Source organism: Chiroxiphia lanceolata, chromosome 3 (genome assembly GCF_009829145.1).
Source record: "Chiroxiphia lanceolata isolate bChiLan1 chromosome 3, bChiLan1.pri, whole genome shotgun sequence".
Lineage (NCBI taxonomy): Eukaryota > Metazoa > Chordata > Aves > Passeriformes > Pipridae > Chiroxiphia > Chiroxiphia lanceolata.
Window position 1 is genome coordinate 72,479,711 of NC_045639.1, and position 19,755 is coordinate 72,499,465.

Sequence of the window (19,755 nt, forward strand, 5' to 3'; positions counted from 1 at the left end):
GTTGTCTCCAGTCTTTAACTAAAAGGAAAAAAAAAAAGAAAAAAAAAAGAGGAGCAAGAAAAAAGTGCCTCTGAACAGAGGTGAGGACAAGTGGAGCTCATCTGTAGCTACTAAAGGTTCCTGATCTAAAATTTCTCAAAGCTGGGCTACACTGCCTTTCCAGGTGACCCCATCTTTCCTAAGCTACTCTTTGCTTCATAATTTGCAATGGAAGAGAGCCATCACCTCTCAGTCATTCCGTCCATTAAATACTGCAGGCAAAACTTGGCTGTTTGGATGTTTTTACTAGGATCCTTCACAAACTATATATCCTCTTGGTCTCAGTCATTACAGCTACTGGGCTGGGCAATAGCATGAGGAAAAAGGGGAGAATTCACCTAAATAAAGAGCTTTTGGGCACAAAAGCCATCCTTGATGAATTAGGTAGAGACGGTTTTGTAGTGAAGAGGATTGCAGAACTTCTTCAGGCCATCAGAGGCAGGAAGAAAAGTGTAATCGTGCAGTGCAAGTCAGACTGCTGCACATATTTAGAAAGAAATGCAACAATCAAAATTAACCGGAAATTTGTAAAATTTTACAACAGTTCTTCAGACCACCAGGCATTAAAACCTTTGGAAACACCTTACACTCTGTTAACTAAGTAAAAATATAATAAATTATATACATCTCAACCCTTACTGCACCACCTACACTTTTTTCTGTATAAAACTACTGATGCATAGTTTAAAACCCCACTGCACACAATAGCCTCTTTAGCATGACATCTCACCTAAACATGACATTATTTCACCTGTATTCAGGATGACCTCTCTTTTCAGTCTAACAGCAATATTTTCAAAACAATATTACATTCCTTTGCAGGTTCCCTCTAATTTAATAGAACCTTCTCAAGTAAAACTAAGCAGTGGGTGATTTATGTAGTTTTAGATAGATATAGCTTTAATCAAATTACTGAGCTACATGTAAAAGCCAAATTTACATAGAAGAGTTTCCTTTCATGAACAAATAAATGCTGAAAACATAATTTCAAGAAAAACTTGCAAAGAAAAAAAAGGGGGAATAGCAAAGTAAGGTAATTACCTATCTCCCTTTGGTTTTCTTTTTTGTACTGTCTTCCCTTTGGGTCGTCTTTCACTTCCTAAACAGGGGCTCCCACCAGGGCCTGTTACCCGTATTGATTCAAGGCCTTTGGAAGATTTCTTAAAAGTAAATTCCACTGGTTCTCCTTCTTTTAGGCTTCTAAATCCTTCCATGTAAAGCTTGCTCTGTAAATAGGAAAAATACTCTTGGTTATCGTTGTCTTAAAAACAGTATTTACATTTATAATCAACAGGACAAATTAACCCACCTACCATCCTACAAGACATATAAGCTGAGTAACAGCTTCCTCTGTGTGACCTATAGCAGACAATACTATAAATAATAGTCCTGGATATGCTGAAAACACTATTCAACACTAAACAAGTAACAAGAACCTATTTTCAGTAGCAGCAAAACTTAACATTTTCCTTTTCTGTGATGAGTGCTATAGATGTAAGAATCAGAGAAAATGCTGTAATCTTAAAACACCTAATAGGTGTTGGGAACTGAAAAGGCCTGGAAGGAGAGCAAATATTCACTTTAGAGCTAATTCATTTATGATCAAAATTTTAATTATTTTTATTCTTTATATCTGGGACATGGTTCTGCTGCTCTGAAAATGAATCAAAGATAGAGCAAGCACGAGAAGCAGGAGGAAGGCACTCTGAACAAAGTCCGCCGAGATGGGCAATTCAGATATCCCTAGTAAGCTGCTAAATTTCTGTTCACTACAGCAAAAATGTTATCTACTTAGCATCATTTATGTACAGATTTGTATTTTCATTCACAGAAAAGGAAATTATCAGCATCAGGGCAAGTGAAATAAATAGTGATAGATCTTTTGCTATTACACTGCAGCAGCAAAATCTTGGACAAACTGAAGTCAACAGGAGCTCACCACTGATTCTAATACAATGAAAATTTTCAACACAACTCCAAATAAATTATGTACAATAGTAAGTAGACTTACAATAGTAAGTCTACATTCCAGGACAAATCTGATGAATCAAACTCTTAAATAAAATGATCATCAAGTTAAATGAGACAGCCTTGGAGTTTTTTTGGGTGGGGGTGTTGGAGATAAAGTGATAGACTCTGGTTACACTACACTTTTATTTTAGAAGTTACACAGTACATGAATGAGATCAGTTGGACTCATGGATAATCAAAATCCATTAATTTCCACTCAGAGGTTTTCCAGGAGAGTTATAAAACATGTCAAGAAGGGAATCTTCTCTGCAGGTGCCATCCAACTCAGTCACATGTCAAAAAAGCCAAGTGACACTTGACTCTAAATTGCATCTGTTACCTGACAAGTGCAACTAGGGAACATGTACGAATCGAATGGCAATCCCTGACATGGACTTCCTGTAATGATATTATGGGAGGTCTACAGCACCAACACACTACTTTAGCAGAGCACAAAACCTGACACAGTTCATAGTTCACATACAAAGAGGGAGGTGGTCTCTTCACAAGGATGCACAGAGAACAGGACAAAAGGCAACAGAGCTCCCTTTGAGCTTCTTCAGAGGAAACTCCATCCAGACACAAGGAGAAGTTGCTCACTATAGAAAGAATTAAACAGAGAAGCTCAAAGTAGTAGTATAGTTCGCTTTGCTGGAAATAGTTAAGACTCAGTTTACCAGGGCAATGAATAACCTAATCCAAGGCCCTGCTTTCAGCAAAAGGTTGAATCAGATGAGATCAAGAGGTGCCTTCCAACTTAGGCTTTTCTGTGACTGAGATATCCTAACCAGTGCTGAATCACACCCAATGAGACTGAAATATAGGATTCCAGTTCCTGGTTCTGCAGCAGTTACCTTGGGGAACCTGTGTCACTTAACTTCTCCCTGTCTTTCTGAAGAGCGACACCCTTGCAAAGTCTATTTCCCACAGCACTAACAGCTAAGTTACAAATGAAACCATGTGTGAAAGCACACATGCCTTAGCTTCCCAAAAACCCAAGGACCAGACCAGCTGAGTTCTCAGAGTCTACCCAGCACAACAAGACGCTACCAACACTGGTCTGACCAAGCAGCTCAGGTGCTTATAATCTTCCAGCAGAAAGTAAGAAAGAACACAGCTCCATTGCTTAGAACTAAGTCTTATTTTGCTTATCCAGTTGTGCAGTTGTAGTACTCATGGCTCTTCCACCACATGTTGTAAGTGTGAAGCATGAGACAAATAGTTGATTTTACAGGCCAGAGGTTGAGCACTATTTAAAAAGGGGGGGCAGGAGGGGGGAACAGCATGAAGGAGTTGCAGGACACATGAAAGAAGAAATAAATAATATCTGTTCTCTTAATCATAAGCTTGGCTTTTAAAAAAAAATGAATACATAAGATACAAAAAAAGAAATATTCAAGTATTCTTACTAATGCAACTAGAAGACAGTAATTCTACATAAACCAATGAAACAAACCACCCAGAAAGGCAGTATTACTTCAAGCAACCCTCCACTCTGAAATGTCTGTATAGCAATAAAGAGATCTTTGTCACATAATGAAGAAATATCCAAGTTCAGCATATGCCCAAAGAAGACATCACCACTCATCAACTGAAAAAGCAGATACTGCCTGTGGCATGAATCCATCTCTAGGTCCCTCCACACCACAGAAAATCTTTTTAAAAGGAAAGAACAGAACACTGTGTATTCTGTCCCAAACTAAGCATAGAGTGGAATGTTCCAAAACTAGACAATCATGGCAACACATATGGGTGCTAATCACAAGGGAACCTCACAGGCATAAGCCCTTATTTTCCTGTAATACTGAACACAGCATGGATGCTTTTGTCTTTTTGTTTAATTATAATTTAATGAAGATACAGTTAAGTCTCAGGAAGAGTTACATGCGGTTTTCCTTCGTGAGTTTCACTGTTATTAAAAAAATGCCAAATGACTGACATTGGATATGCACGTAACATTCTCTACTACTTCAAAATAAGTAAGTACTTGCTTAAAGTGGAACTTATACCAGGGCATTATTAGTATTCTAAAATGATTTCGCTTTTAGCAACAGAGCTTCTATTTCCAAATGAAGCACCCTATCTTGTAAGAGAGATTTTTAAACATATTTAAAAGCCTAAGTAAAGGAACAGTTACACTTTCATGAATCACATGTTACGTGGGTGTATATTTTTTGCATGTTTGTTTTTTTTCCAAGCACTTTTAACAACAAAAAACGTTGTTAAAAACGTTGAAAAAACCCACTTCAAATTACTTGCACAGTACTTTCCTTGAATACACCTCAACAGCTTTTCAATGTTAGACATGAATTTGGTACTGCCTGACTTACTGTGCAAATGTATAGTTCCTGGTGAGATTCTCTGAGGGTGCAATAACAATTCAAAGCCATTGTGAAAAATGGCATTTGGAAACCAGTAAAACAAATCTAAAACCTGAATTGCTCTTAACTTGTCTAAAGAGTTGGACAAAAAATGTCTGTAAAGTTGATAATTTAATGTTGAAAGATCTAGCTCAGTATTTTCCTCACATTACTCAAACAAAACCAACACAATTAAAACCAGCCAGAGTTTCAAGTCAGTGAACCATTTCTAGAGCCCTGAATGGGGTGTATGGGCACGCCGCCAACGAACAAAGGGAAAAACTTAAAAGCAACACGCTTTTCCTCGCTTCTCCCTCTTTCGGCTGTCAGAGACTTTACTGTTATTTTTACTAGCAGTCAATACAGTGATTTCAGACTAGAGCTTTTTTCTTTCTCTTTTTTAATTTGACAGGGCCATTTCTGGTGGGGTTTTGTGTGTTGTTTTTTTTTTCTTCTTCTTTCTTTTTAATAGATATCCTATTTTTTTTTTGTATTTTAGCCTATAATGTAAAATATCACACATCTCTGTCACAAGCAATGGCTTGGTCCAAAATGCTGGCAACTTTGTAGTAGTATTAGCAACAACAAATAGGAATGGAAAAATCCATGACTGCAAGTTTACAGAAAGCATTTCCTACTACAAGACAAAAATCAAAACTTAACAAATATAAATATGATTAGCAAGATGGTCCCCAAGAAAAGTACCACTTCCCGGGCAGTATCAGGGAGTGCTCAGGGAGCTCTCACCAGGGTCTACAAAAGAAAGGGAGTTTGGAATTAAGGATCATTATAGGGGCCCGATTGCATCAGATATTTGTGCATTACTTTTAATAATGTGTGGGGAGTAAGTGCCTACTCACAGCTTTGCCATTTCTAGTCAGGGCTGTGAACAACTGCTGTTGCAGACATTAAATCCTTTAGAGGAGAGAGGAGAAAGTTATTTGGTGGCATTCTGCTTACATCATTTATTTTCTGTATCTCTCATTTCTGCCCCTTTTTATCTAGTGATTGATCGATTGCTTAGTACAATGACCAGACGCCACTAGTATGCCAGGTCTCCAAAAGTAAGAAAACTGTTTTCCCTCCAAAATTATCTACAATTAAATCCAGACATGAAGGAAAGCATACCCTGAAGCCCAGCCAGGGCTCTCCAAAACAACTTCATACAGTTCCATCAAGAGCCAGCAACCTTTCAGTAAAGCAAGAGTACACAGTAAGAAGACACAGAAGTAAACCAATTTACACTGGATGCATACTAATGCTCTTACCTGCAATGGGTCAAAACCACTGCGAAACAGTATTAATTACATGATACAACTTCTGCTACAAGGACTTTTGCTGTCCACCAAAATTCTATTTTAGCAGGTTTGTGAAGACCATGTATTTTTGCAGGCAGAATGCTGAAACAAACAAACAAACAAATCTACCACTCTGAACAACAACCCCTCTGAGAGCAATATGCAGCTCTGCTGCATTAACACAGAAATTGAAGACTGGGCACTTGCAAAACACCTCACCAATGCTCCTACTGACCTTAAGGGCTTGTTCCTGCTCCTAGAGGCTTATCTTGCACCAAATCTGGCACTTCTTTCAGTCCTCCTCATAAGCCAATTTAACTCACTAATCTGACAGGAAACAAACTCAGTTTAAAAAGAAGGGGGGAAGATAAGAGGAAGAGGAAATAGAGATAGATTTTTGTTTTTCCAGTGAGCTAAATCTATTCACAGAAAGGTTCAGTGAGCTCCAGGGCATGCACAGTGGAAACGGTAACTTTTGAGATGAGAGTGTGTTCCTTAATATTTTAGGTAAAAAAGAAAACTCTATCAAATTACAATTTTTTTTTGAGGTTCAGCATAACACAAATTAACTTTAAAATCAAGCTACAAAACACAACTTCTCAAAGATTTGCACTTCAGCTGTTAGACAATGAAGAGCCACGTACACTACATGTATACAACATTTATGAGAAAGGGTGAGCTACTGCAAGTAACTTTACAGTAGAGAAAGAACGGGTACATCGGCAGTAACCACAATGCAGCTGCTACACTGCAATTTCACATCTTTATTTCTTGGAATTTGTTTCTGTCTTGAATTTCCACCATGACCGAAGTCATGTTCATAACCTTGTTTCCATTCATCATCCTGTCGCTGTTGCCACACTGTTATTCTTCTTACTGAGAAGTGTGCAGAGGTATTTCGTTAGCTTTTGAACAAAAAGGATCTCTAATTCAAAACCACCCTCCCTACATAACAGGAGGATTTCTTCTTTCGCAATTTATGTATCTAAAGGAACTTTTACTAACTGCTTTAACTCTTAAGAAGTTTAAATGAATTCTACCTCAGGTTAATCCTTTCAGTTCTTGTTTCACCACAACTTCGAAGAAATTACTGTCTTTGATAATTTACTCCTTCTTTTTGCATTAACTTTTCTCTGCTGATATCCCTCCCAGGAAAAGGTTCTCTTCTAGAAGGATAAGGTAACTTCCCATAATTCTCCTATTCCTTTACCTGGGATTCAAATTGAACCTTTTCTCTATTTAAGCCTCCAGTACTTCAGCTCACCTACATTCACCTAATTTAACACGTTCGCCTTAAACAGTTACTGACTTTTTGTTATTCCATTTAAACCAAATAAACACAGTTCATGTCTTATCTTCAGTTTTTTAAACAATCATATTTTCTGTAAGGTCAGCAATTCCTTCCAAGTCCAAAATAACACAACTTCTATTCTGAATTACTCTTTTGAAAACTATTGATTGTTGTGTACAGAAATATCACATCATTATATCATCACTGGTGCTTAGATATAGCTCTGGCCTACTACATAGCCTATCTATAATGTTACTATACCTACTAGTATTCCTCTCTCATAATATTGTTATTACACTGTCTGTATATAAATTTAAGTTCAAGATCTACAACGGGTGCTTCATAATTCCTTCCCAAAGTGATTTTGGCCAAACAGAGTCTATTGTGTCCATGCTGCTGTTTGTTTTTTTTACACAGTGCCAACTTCATTCATGACACCTTCCTAATTTTCTGCACAATTTTCAATATTTGCATTCAGGCCATGAATGTTATTTGATCATGTTTCTGCTGCCTCTATATCTGGTTACACATTCAGCACCAGCTGTTCTAATTTTGTATACTAATAAAAAGAGCCTGGACAATAAGCATATCTTTTCCTTTTTCTCCCTGACATCACCCCTCTTTTCTTGCTGTACTAAGTATATTTTTTTGCTAGTGTAGCACCTACATAACTAGTGTTCTGCTACTTTCACTCTTTTCTCCTTTGCATAAATTTTTCTCCTTTGCACATGTTTTTTACTGCATGTGCAATTCTCACTTACCCAATTTTCCTTTTTCTGTGCTTTAATATTAGGCATGAAAATCAAACCAGTCTCTTCTCTCATTTCTTAGTTTGTATTTTCTCATCAGTCACATTGGGCACAAAGTAAGAGAGAATTGACTCACTTTAGTCAGTTTAAAGGCCTCACCAAAGTCTCACACTAATTCAAGAAGAAAACCGTTTACCTCTTCTTGGTAATATCGGATTTCTGCTATGTTTCTGCTCCCTGAATCAGTTCTATGCAGTCAAAAAAAACACCAGCACACCTCAAAAGAAGCCTTGTGAGTGTGCAGCCATGGCATGTAAGGCTGTCCTGTGCAGCACCTTGCCAATTTACCACTTACAATGCCTCACTGATCTCCTGAAACCACACCACTAATCCCAGACAGATTATACCCTCTGAAGTTCACCCACTGGGAAGCATCTTCTTCTCTTAATGTCTCCCAGTGGTCAAATACCTCCAAGTTCCCTCCTCAAAAGTGTTCCCTTGCTACCAGTTGACCACACCACCTTTTGGAGCCTCACAGATCCCCCAGGATGGGGGCCCTTCCCTTCCTTTGCTAGCCACTTGAGCTATTCTGCCCTCAGGCAAGTGCAGTCACTTCATGCAACTGAAACCACCTCATTCTCTGTTCCAAATACTCATGTGATGTAAGGCAGTTTTGCAGAAACCAGAAGGTTCTTTCTACAAAGATTAGGAAAGGACAAACACGACCTTTTATGCAATCAATAAATAAGGCAGATTATCCCCTTTCTGTTTTCATTAGGAGGACGCACTTTTTCCCCCCATTTTTTCTTCTTTTATGATACAAGGGCCTGATGTCGAGATGAACAGACTCTCCAAGACATCCTGATATTCAATCCATTTTAGTGAAGCTTAAAGTGGAAAACTTCCCAAGGGGGAAGAAAACCAGCATAACTGTTACGTGTACCTCCTCCCCTAACAACATGACATACATTGAAAAATTCATGGCAACAATGAGTTACTTTCATAGTGTCCAATTAGGCCTAGTATTTTTCAAACCTCCTCTCTGTTAAGAACACAAATTTCCAAGGCAGAGGCCAAACCAAGCCATTCCTGCAGCTCACCTTCTATTAAGTGAAGAAAGGAGGTACCAGACTAGACCTTTTTTCCTCCCTTTACGGGGGAAAAAGAACCACAAACCCCAAAAAACCAAAAACCAAAACCCACAAAGAAAAATGGAGTGGGCCACCAGAAAATTATTCAACCAAGTCCGGTTCTCTCATTTCTTCCACAGGGGATACAAATACAACAAAATCTGCAAGATGGATTTGGCCAAGATGTCTCCTGTCAGGCATCTCTCCTGCAAGTTTAATGGTCAGGACAGAACACAGCATAGCTATAATTCACTCATTTTAAAAAACACACTGAATATACTGAAACACAGTTCTCCTCTAGCAGATCTAAAAATTAGCTGATTTCAATGTAGATCATCCCATAAACAGAGGGGGAAATGCAAAAGCACAGGAAAGAGTAATGTACAACCCACAGTTTGCTGCGTTTCTCAAGTACTGAAAGTGTACTCCGGTAGAAAGCACAGACTCAATGGTAGAGTTATCTCACCTAAACCACAGTTTCCTCCAGATTTACTACACCTTTCTGGTGTCGTTAACCATGTTTTCGGAAAAAACTGCAGCACCTCTATTTTCCACACCTGCCCTACAACGTCTGTGAGCTTCATTTCTGTGCTCCTCTATATACCCTCATGCATGGGAAAGACCATCCCCTGTGCCAGAAGATGTTTAAGCTATATAAAGGTTTCTTATCCACCTCCCTCATCACCTCCCACTATCCCAAGAGACTGCATATAATTAAAAATAAATTAGGCCCAGATTGTGATCAGCTAATTCAGATGTAGCAGGATCTCTCTCTGCACATGCAACTTTGCCTTCCTCTACATAAAAGTGCCCCGAGAGTCATGTTTTCTTACTTCAAACCCTTAATATCCATTTCTGGGGAAGCTGTTCTTAAACTTTAAATTGTATACCAGTAGCAGAATAGTACCAGCAAAACACTGACAAAGCAGTTCATCCACCTTTTTGCAACCCTTTACAGGAGAAAATTAAGCAGTTCACATCTCACTGGTAAACAGAAAAATGGCTAACACTGTGGGCAGCTACAGAAGCCACAGGCTGACACTAAAAGAACCACAGTTCAAACATAAGAGCCAGCAAATTAGCAATACGTAAGGAGTCCTGAACTTGTTATCTCGCCCTATTCTCACAGCAAAATATATCCTGACTATACCTGCTTGCCTCTTTCTTCCTGAATGGCAGTGCAACAGGTAGCCACCAATAATTCTGCAGTCCAAAAGTGGAACAAAAGGTTGGGGTGAGTGCAGCTGGGTTATGTTGGTAGATACAGTCTAATATATAACCAGGACAAAAAGAATTTTACTTGTGAGCTGTAATGAGTTAGGACTGGGGGGTGGGAAGGATGGAGGTAAGAGGATGGTTGTTGGATTGTGCTGGAACTCAGCAACTTGACTTTCTCAAGGGAGAGGGGTCAAGGTGGTAGAAGGGCTGGGTCTTGCCAAAAGACCAGGGGTGATAGCCTATGAGGAACAGGCTGGGGCAAAGGCCTGGCTGATGATTTGATGATTGAAGCTAAAACCGATCTGTGAAAAAGAAGTGGCCTACAGTTACAGCAGCTACAGGTTCTCAAAACTGCAGACGAGCCAACTCTCCCCTCTTCCCAGGCTGTGTAGGTACGAGGGACTCAAGAAGCGGAAACAGAATGAGGGTTTCAGAATAGCCAGCAGTCCACTCTTGCCCCTACCTCCTTTTTTTCTGCTTCTCCTCTGGTTGGTCCCAGCTACCTATAGGCTGAAGTCTGAAGGACTGTCCTTATATCACCACCGCCCTCTCCCAGGCCCCGGGCTGAGAACTGGAGCCTACCAGCCCAGCACAGTGTCACAACTGCAACCTCCCAGGTCTTCACCTCAGAAACTCGAGATCATGCTGCAGAGAATGCTTTCTGAAAAGTACTATCAGCTGCATTAGTGCAAAGCCCCTCCATGCTTCAATGACCTCTTCTAATTCTTCAGAGAAGAACGCCGTCTGCTTGATAGCTACTGCGAGCTGGGGAGCGAGGGAGTAAGTGAACATGGACAGTATTTTAGCCAGCTGAGAGTAACTATGCCCTAAGCAATCTCAATCCATTATCTTGTAAACAGACACCTCTCTTGAACTATTCTCCAGCTTTTGCACAAATAATGTTTTATGGTACAGGTGTTCTTGGTTCCCACCGAGGACTCGCGTTGCACCGTGCAAGGTCCTACACAAATGACACAAAAAGTGTATTTGCCATCAACAGGCAATACAGCAATGCTACTAAATCATTTGGAGATCAGAAACTATATTTACCATTTACTTTTAAATTCTATTTATTTAATATGCCAATATATACGTGAAACAAAAATATAAAATACTGGTTAGAATATCTGTTTGCTAAAATCAGTCACCATGCACACAAAAATAAAACAAGAATATCTGTCGAAATTGGTGTTGTTCAAAAAGCAAAGAAGCAATAAACAGGCTGAAATTTTTATTGGGACTAGTTAGTTCTCACAACATTACCTATACTTTTTCCTTTACCATAAAAGCAAAATTAACAGCACCATTTACACTGTATTAACAATTCCTGACTTACGATTCAAGGTCTCTATGCTTTTTTAATTGTGGTTACTCTTCCTTAGCTGTGCTTGTACAGCAGATTATACACATTTACTAATTTTGAACTTTGTTTTAGTAACAGATAACCTGTATGCCATCAGTACTACCAACTTATAGGCAGCTATATTTTCATTTTATACAATTTTATCAAAATTATGGATATCTATTAGGTAATCAGATATTTGAATAAAAGAACACATTTGTTTTGGATGAATAGTGAGCACAAGGTTATTTTATACTTCAAACCTTAATTTTTATTTTTTTTTTGAGGGACAAATGAAGTGGTAGATGATCTAAATACATGACAGTTAAGGTACTAGAGAGCAGTGAAGCTAGTAATAAATGTCTAACTAACTGGACGTAATGGAAAATGAGTGGGTGACTTCAAATTAAACTATTTTTTAGAAATACAGAGCGGCAGAAGGAGATGCCATTGATGATTCAAAAAGTAACTTGGACTTAGCAGCACTTTTAAACTACTATTTGAGAGAGTATTTAATTTGCAACTTTACAGTGAAGTAGTTCTCTAAAAAGCTGCATTTTAAAACCTGACAGAAATGGTTGGTTCAGAGCCACTTCTGTTATCAAAGCATAAGCTATATTCTATTACAAAAGGCACAACCTCTGTTTCAGTCAAACACCTCTGAATTCACAGTGATAAAAATGAGAAAACAGCACTTAAGGTAAAACCCTTCTCAAGTAAATGGGAGGCAGATAACAGTAATTTTTATGGAAGAGGACAAAAGATTTTAATTATAAAAGATAAACTATTTAAAGTTATTTGCATAGGTACTGGAGAGGTACTCAAACACTTGAAAACTTTACTTCTAAAATAGTGCTTTATTACTATGGTTATGATTCTATTTATTTGGGAAGTAATTGTGAAATCAGAACATCATGCATGCAACTGTATTAATCAAATGACAGTAACACTGGCTTCTGCTCAGATTACACAACATAAGACTACTTAAATATTATTTAAGACTCCAATATTGAATCTGTCGTTTTTATGTCCTCATTTTAGCATGCTCTGCCAAAGAACATAAATGTTTTTCAAGGCCTCATGAAAGAGGGTCATACCAGCTGCAGCAGGAAGACACAAAGGGGTTCCTTAAGGACAAGTCCTTCCTCTTGCAGTCTGCCGACACAGCTCCCATCAACACTTTGGGAAGAGCACACCCAGAAGTATCACCCTGCTAATTCTGAATGTGTTTGCTTTTGTGGGTTGACTACACCTCAGATATGCCAGACACATCTTATTATGAAACCCGGGCAGGTGACTAGTTCTGATGCAGTTGTGTAAGGCAAACAATCCATAGGAGAAATCCTTCCAAATACACATTTGTGGTTTATTTGCCTCACCTAGTAACCTCCTTTTAACATAATAATTTGAGCTGTAGATTCTCCCATCCTTCTTTCAATACTAAAAGCCCATTGTTTCACAGGGCACTGGTGGCATATATGGCAATCTCAGGTTTCCCCTGCCTGTTGGGGGCACAGATCCTGGCTGACAAAGGGAGCAGAAACAATGACTGAGGATATCCTCTTCCGAATACCCTTTCCAGGCCAAGGAGTCACAAGACCAGGGACACTTGCTTTGCAGTAGTTACGTTTTCTTTACTTCCAAGAAGTTTATTTCTGTTGTACTCATCTGTAATAACATTAAATCAGTCCTTTACATAATGATACTACTTCTCTTAGTGCTGGCTGAAGATTTTTCTTCCTCATAACATTACACTTCACATGGGAGAAAAAACTAGAACTATATAAAAATTGCATTTTTTTCATTACAACATATGTATGTTTCCACTCAGTCTTTTTGCTGCATTAATGTAACGGTCTGGTCTCACGGACAGCCGTAACACCACTGAAAGCTGCCAACCCTCCACTTCCCTCCCCACACCAACAGCTCAGTATCCCCCAAAAACTGAAATCCACGACAGACAAAATACAGCCTGAAATCTCTACCATCTATATTACTCCTTTAAAAGTCCAATAAAAGTGGCCTGCTTTCTGAGCTGTTTGCTTTTAATACCAGAAGTAAACAAACCCCAGGCTCCATTTTTATTGGATTGTTTCAAAGAGAAAGCTCCAAAGGCTAAAATCAGAGCTACATCATATGGTAACTATAATGCAAGAAATACAGCTGAGTTGTGGGAAACAATAAATTCTATGCATTAATTCTTTTTCTAAACTCCTTTCAGTAACATATGACCATATTCACAGCATTTATTTTCTGGCTATTATGCAAGATGCAGCCATTTGTAGCTGAAAGCACAACATATTAAGAGAGGGAGGGAGGAGGGCAGGTAGTAGGTGATCATAAAATCAAGTAAGTACAAATTAAAGTTAGACTTGCAGCTGTAAGTGTGACTTCACCATCAGTATTGTCTATGTATTCTTCCTTGACTGTACAAACTCAGTATTCCCTTATCACAGTTTGTATACATGTGTATGTGCATGTGAAAACACACATGTAATTTAAAGCCAACTCCATAACCCATCTTGATCAAATTGATAAATCAAACAGTGGCCAAATTAAACACTAGGCCACGCAAAGTGTCCATTACAAAGTATAATAAAAGGTTAGCTAGAAAGCCCTTGCTGGCAGAAAATGTTACTTGCCAGTAACCTAAGCTCTGCAAATGTCTCTTGTACATATGGCAGAACAGGTATGTTAGAGCATTTAATCACAAAGGTTTTTTTTAATCCAGGCAGTACCTAGAGTGGATGCATATGTCCAGCAGTTCCTGCACCAGCAGGTTCCAAGAGACATCTCATTGGGAGAGGAAGTGAGCAGGATCAGGAGGAGAGGCACAGAAGGAAGACTTCTGAGCAATGGCTCAAGTGCTGGCCAAATTAATGATTCTCAGTAGATTCACCTGAGCATTGGTCAGTCTTAGAGCAGTCTTTGACTCTCAGTTATAACTACAAATAGCTGTGGAGATGCAGTGAAGTAAACTTATCAGGAAAAGCTATCTATGTGTGAGAATGACTCAGGTTTTGGTAAAAGTATTTTTGGAAAATAGTAGATGAAATTGTTATGTGAAATAACTTGAAAACACTGAGTAGGAACACTGTGAATCCTAAGGGAAGATCTGTTATTATTGTACCCTGCAATCCCAAAAATAAATATAGCACTTGCCAAAAATACAGTTGTAGCAAGCAGACTATCATCAACATGAGTGGTGGACCCCTCTGAAAAGGCCATTCATGTTCCACCTTAATTAGATCCCTGAAAGTACAGCAACATAGAATTAGAGAAGATATAAGGACCAGTGCTGAAAACACAGAGTAGGCACTGTGCTCTAATTCCATCAGGTTTGGATACCTGGAGAACATGCTCACTTTTTAATCAGTCAGATTTTGCTCACTCAGACAAAAACTATCCCCCCACCTTCAGGCAGGGACTCAAAACTGCTACAGATCAGAAAGGGGACGATCAGGATCTAACAGTTGTTGAGTCATCCAGGCTCCATATAACGAGAGGGAGGAAATACAGATTTGGTCTGCAAGTCCAGGGACTGGACTGCCCTTCCTGCCATGCAAGAGGAGGCCTGAGAGCCATGGGGTTGTACAGGGGGTGCACAAGGATGAGCTGGTGAGCAGACCTGCCTGCCTCGGCCAGATAGGAACACAAACGATGGAGAGTCTCATTTTCTCGTACAAAACACATGCAGAATAAAAGGCATAAGTAGATGAATAGACAAGAATTTCACTGACAGAAGGACAACAAAGATATCAATAGTCAAGTGAGGCTATCACATCCTCCAGAAAAAATTCCAGCAATTTTGGATAATGCAATAAATATGTCTAATTAGACAGGCACAGTCTTAAGAAAATATTCTGTGGTAGAGCTCTTGCATTTCTATTCACTCTGCTGACAAATTTAATCTGATAAATCTGCTTTTTTGGCGTTTCAAAGGTTAAAAAAGTACACTACTACTGTCTGTATCCACAAAGAAGTAGTGTACTAATTCCAGAAGCTGACCACGAGGAAGTAGGAAGAAGATGATAAAGTTTTTGCACTACCTTTTCAGTATCAGAGAACACAATGGTTACCCAAGAGCGGATATGAAGCTCCACGAAGCCCTGCACAAAGACCTGGCAGGCTGTGCAGCAACGTACCCAGCAGGCACCGTAACACATGCGCAGCAGGTCGGGACACTGGACACTGTGGTCTTAAAGTGTACTCAAGAGTATGCACTTCCACACCCTGGGGAAAAACTTGCACAGAAAAGTTACCTCAGACAAACAACCACCTTTTCCAAGATACAAGTAAGTAATGCAGTCTATGGGACTGTGTAGGCTTGGTAAACATTCTGCTCATGAGCAAAATGTGCTCCGGCACAGAGACACAGGAGAAAAAAACAAACCAAACAAACAAACCAATGCAAAACTTAGGACAGTGAATAATTTTGAGACAAATCCAACATAATTTATCTCACTTTCTTAAACACATAACCCTTCAATTCAATGAATCTTAAGGACAAATTAGTAAACCAGCCTTTTTCTTTATAGCTGCACAATACTTTTGCACCTCCAAGACCACTTAGACGTGACCACTTTGTCAAGCGAATAGTTATTTTAAGAATGCAAGGAAATCATAAGATTATGTTCATGATTAGTCACCTGTCAAGTTTCTGCAGTTCATATACCACGTGGGATTTCTTACCGCTGGCTTTGTTCTGTAAACACGTAAATATTCTTCAGAGTAACCAGGTGCATAAACGCCTGTTATGTAGACAGGCAAAATATTTTTGAGATAAATTGCAAAAAAAACATTGACAAGAAAATAGAAAGTCAAGACTACAAAAAATTAAAGGCTTGATTGTTGCTGTTTGGTTTTTTTAAAGTTAACACATATTAACTTGATTAACTGCACTCAAGTGTTTCCAGAAAATTAAGCTCCTGAAGCTAATAAACGAGCACGAGAAACTTAAAAGTGAGAGAGGCTCTTGGCAATCAGGACATTTAAACACAGACAGAAGAGACACCATAAAAACAGATGTAGAGCTAGGAGATACATGATTCTCCACAGACTCAAGACCTCAGGTTTCTCTCCTGTAAGCAACTAAAACTAGGAATAGCTGAAGATGCAAGAATTAGTCTTGTATCAGTAAAATCTTTGTATTTTAAATTCAGCTGTTGATTTAGAACAGAGTCAAAGAAATATTAACCATCAAATAGATACCACAGCATAGCTTAAGACCTGTTTTTTTTTAACAAACAACATAACCTAAAGTGAATGAAAAACTTTCTTAAAGAATAAAAATGGGGATTAAGCTGCTTTCCTGTTGATGCAGCTTTTAAAAACTAACAGTCTTTCTGTTCTGTCTTCCAAAGGGTGCAGAAAAAAAAGGGCATGTAAAAACTTTTCTTTCTCATCAAAGAAAACATATTGTGAACATACTCACAGATAACTTAAGTCATAGGTGTCTCTCCTGGGAAATAATACTCTTATCTAATCCATTTTTCATTGCCTAATATGGTATAGAATGAAGGTCTATCACATATAAAATCAAAACAAGTAACAAAGTCATTTGTTGTCTGGTGAAAGGGACACAGAACTGGTTACTTATGATCAGTCAAGGCCAGGACAGTGACAGAAAGCTCTCCAGCAGTGTTCCCATAAGAACAGCCCAGCAAAGCAACACACAACAACTTGCAAAATGCTAGGATCCGGGATGAAGTAACATGGATATTCTACTTGGAAATTAAAAACTATCACTGAAAAGTTAGAAAGGCCCATCTCAACGGAAAGACTAGGGTTGCTGTTCAGAAACTACAAAGGTGGACTCGCCAAAGAGACTCTACCACAGCCATCTAGAGAAACTGGGAGTTACTCAGTCCAGGAAATTACATAGCATAGCCCTTCAGTCACACACTCTCTGGCTTGTGGATTTTAAGATCCTTTTCTCTCTGTTGTTTTTAGTTCTACAAAAATTATACTTCTGTTTGAAGGTCATTTCTGGTCACTGATTACCACATCACTGCTCTTAAGAGAATAAAATGGCAGCTTATGAGCCCAGTTGCACTTGATGGGATTCACACTGACCAGGAACATCGCAGGATCCTTTTACAAGAGACAGAATGATTCAGGAAGCTGCCAGAAGTAGCTGGGTCATGGATTCAGCCTGGGAGAGGCTTGCCCAGGTTACTGAGGCAACCTGCCTCAGTGCATGTTAACATATGATGCTTCCCTCTTTTGGGAGCCAAAATTTTGATAAGGGGACAGGCTTTTGAATATTGTTAAAAGTTTCTGTAAATACAGAGCCCAGAGCTTGCCTGCTGAAGGTCTGGATTACTTTCACTAAAAATGTCACTAGTTTAGTTTCAACACACAAAGTCCCTCTCCTTGCACTGCTGCCTTTGGTTTTCTGCCACCCTGCCCCAAGTAACACATAAAGGCAGAAATACTGGCTTTGTTTATACAAAGATTCACGCAAGGCTTGGTCTCGGTTACAGCTGGTGATATTTAAACAATTGTCTGAGCCCTTGACTTCTTAGAAAAAGCTATTTTTTTCGCTGGTCAAAGTGCCTCAATGCTTCAAATCAGGATAAAAGAAGAGCCAACAGGACTTTACTCACCAACTTCACTCAGTTTAAACTATCACTACTAGATGGCCATCAATGGTGTTTTACTGAAATCTGAAAAATCTCACCCACCACGATGCGTTATTAATGACCTGTTATATATAAAAACATTTGCTCCATCTGTTTTGTGTTCCTTTTTCTAAGTCAGATAGTAACACCACACCATTTCTGGTACAGCCTACTCCCAAGTCTTGAAAATGTTCTGACTCAGTCATGCTATCTAAACATCAGGACTATTTTTAGCTTCCTTAACATGCTTCAACTTCAGGGCTTAACTCAAATTTCTAATAAAGAAATGATAATATGCTTAATAATGTGCTTAGATTTATAACACATACTAACTGTATTTTATGCCATTAAAACTTTTAATTACAACTGCATGGAATATTTTGGTTTTGTCTCTGATACTTTCTGCTCCATTAGAGTTAATATGAGAAGCTATCCTGTCAAATTTTTTGGCCAAATATGAAATTTGGTTCTTAAAAATGAAGTAAACCAACTAATCCATTGTAAATTAACTGTTCATAAAATAAAAATACCTGGCTCTTTAAACAGCAGCTTGAATCTACAATATCTTACTCAATTCCTATGAGTATGTATGGACAAAGACAGGGATATGGATATCTCTATGTAGATACATACAGAGTATCCTATTTTCAGAACTGAATATTTCTGAAATGACAACACTACTAAAATGTTAGAATTACTCATATAAACTCATTAACATAATTTTTAATTTAAGTGATGGCCTTCTCAGGAAAAGGGAGTGGCTCCCTGCTGCTCTTCCCAGCTGCAGATTCTTTCCCCCATCCAGAGTATCAGGTTTTGCATTTCTGTGAGTCATCACTAATTGAGGTAGCAATGTCCACATAAATTTAATTCTTAAAAAAAAAAAAAAAAAAAAAAGACAGTGGGGTTGTGTGTGTTTTGTTTTTAAAACAGGTTTAGCTTGCTGAACTGCCTGATGCTGTAGCCTGTGCCAGCACAGAAAAAGCAAAGCAGGTAAGACCGCTCCTTCTGATGCAGCTAATCTAAATGTGCTAAATTATGTCAAATCAGACCCTAAGAGTGCCAGTTAAATAAACCTTTAGAAGATAACTAAAGTTTAGTAATTAATAGCAATTTCAAAACATTTTTCTTTATGGAATGTTTCATTAAAGTAGTCATACACCATGGTTAGAACTGAGAGGGACACAGACGAACTCTTCATGGAAAATTCGGAATTTGTCACAAAGCTTTTCTATTAACAACTACAAAGACCAGTACAGACCTCACAAATTTTTTTTTTCAAAGTTTACTTCCCACTTCAGTGGGAAGGAAGTCTGTTTCCATTAACATAATATACCCAATCTATACAAATTCATATCTCATAAGCTCATTAGCTGATGAGCCAATCAAGACACTAATTTTTTTCAACTCCTTCCTCCTGTCATCTTAATACTTCCACTGCCTCCTAAATCACAGATTAGTAAATGCTAACATACTGAATTAGAGATGGCAATTATTGCTGGAGTAGGTCTGAGCTTCTTTTTAACTGGGAACTAATATAAAGCAGGAATGAAAAATATTTCTGAGAAAAGATCAAGCTTGAGGAGCAGTGAACCAGAGAGTTTTAAAAATTATTGCCATGAGATCCCCCCAAAAGCAATTAAGTGGCAAGAAAAGATATTTCTATCTCAGTATCAGAACTCAGACTACAGAAGA

General features: G+C 38.5%; 1 protein-coding gene across 1 annotated transcript in view; it reads right to left on the reverse strand.

Moving 5' to 3' along the window:
• Window positions 1-19,755, reverse strand: part of LIN28B (lin-28 homolog B) — a 92,010-nt gene that overhangs the window by 39,925 nt on the left and 32,330 nt on the right. Inside the window, exon 3 of the mRNA XM_032683622.1 lies at window positions 1,081-1,265. Within this exon, the coding sequence (XP_032539513.1) occupies window positions 1,081-1,265 (185 nt within the window). The remainder of the gene's footprint in view (window positions 1-1,080; window positions 1,266-19,755) is intronic.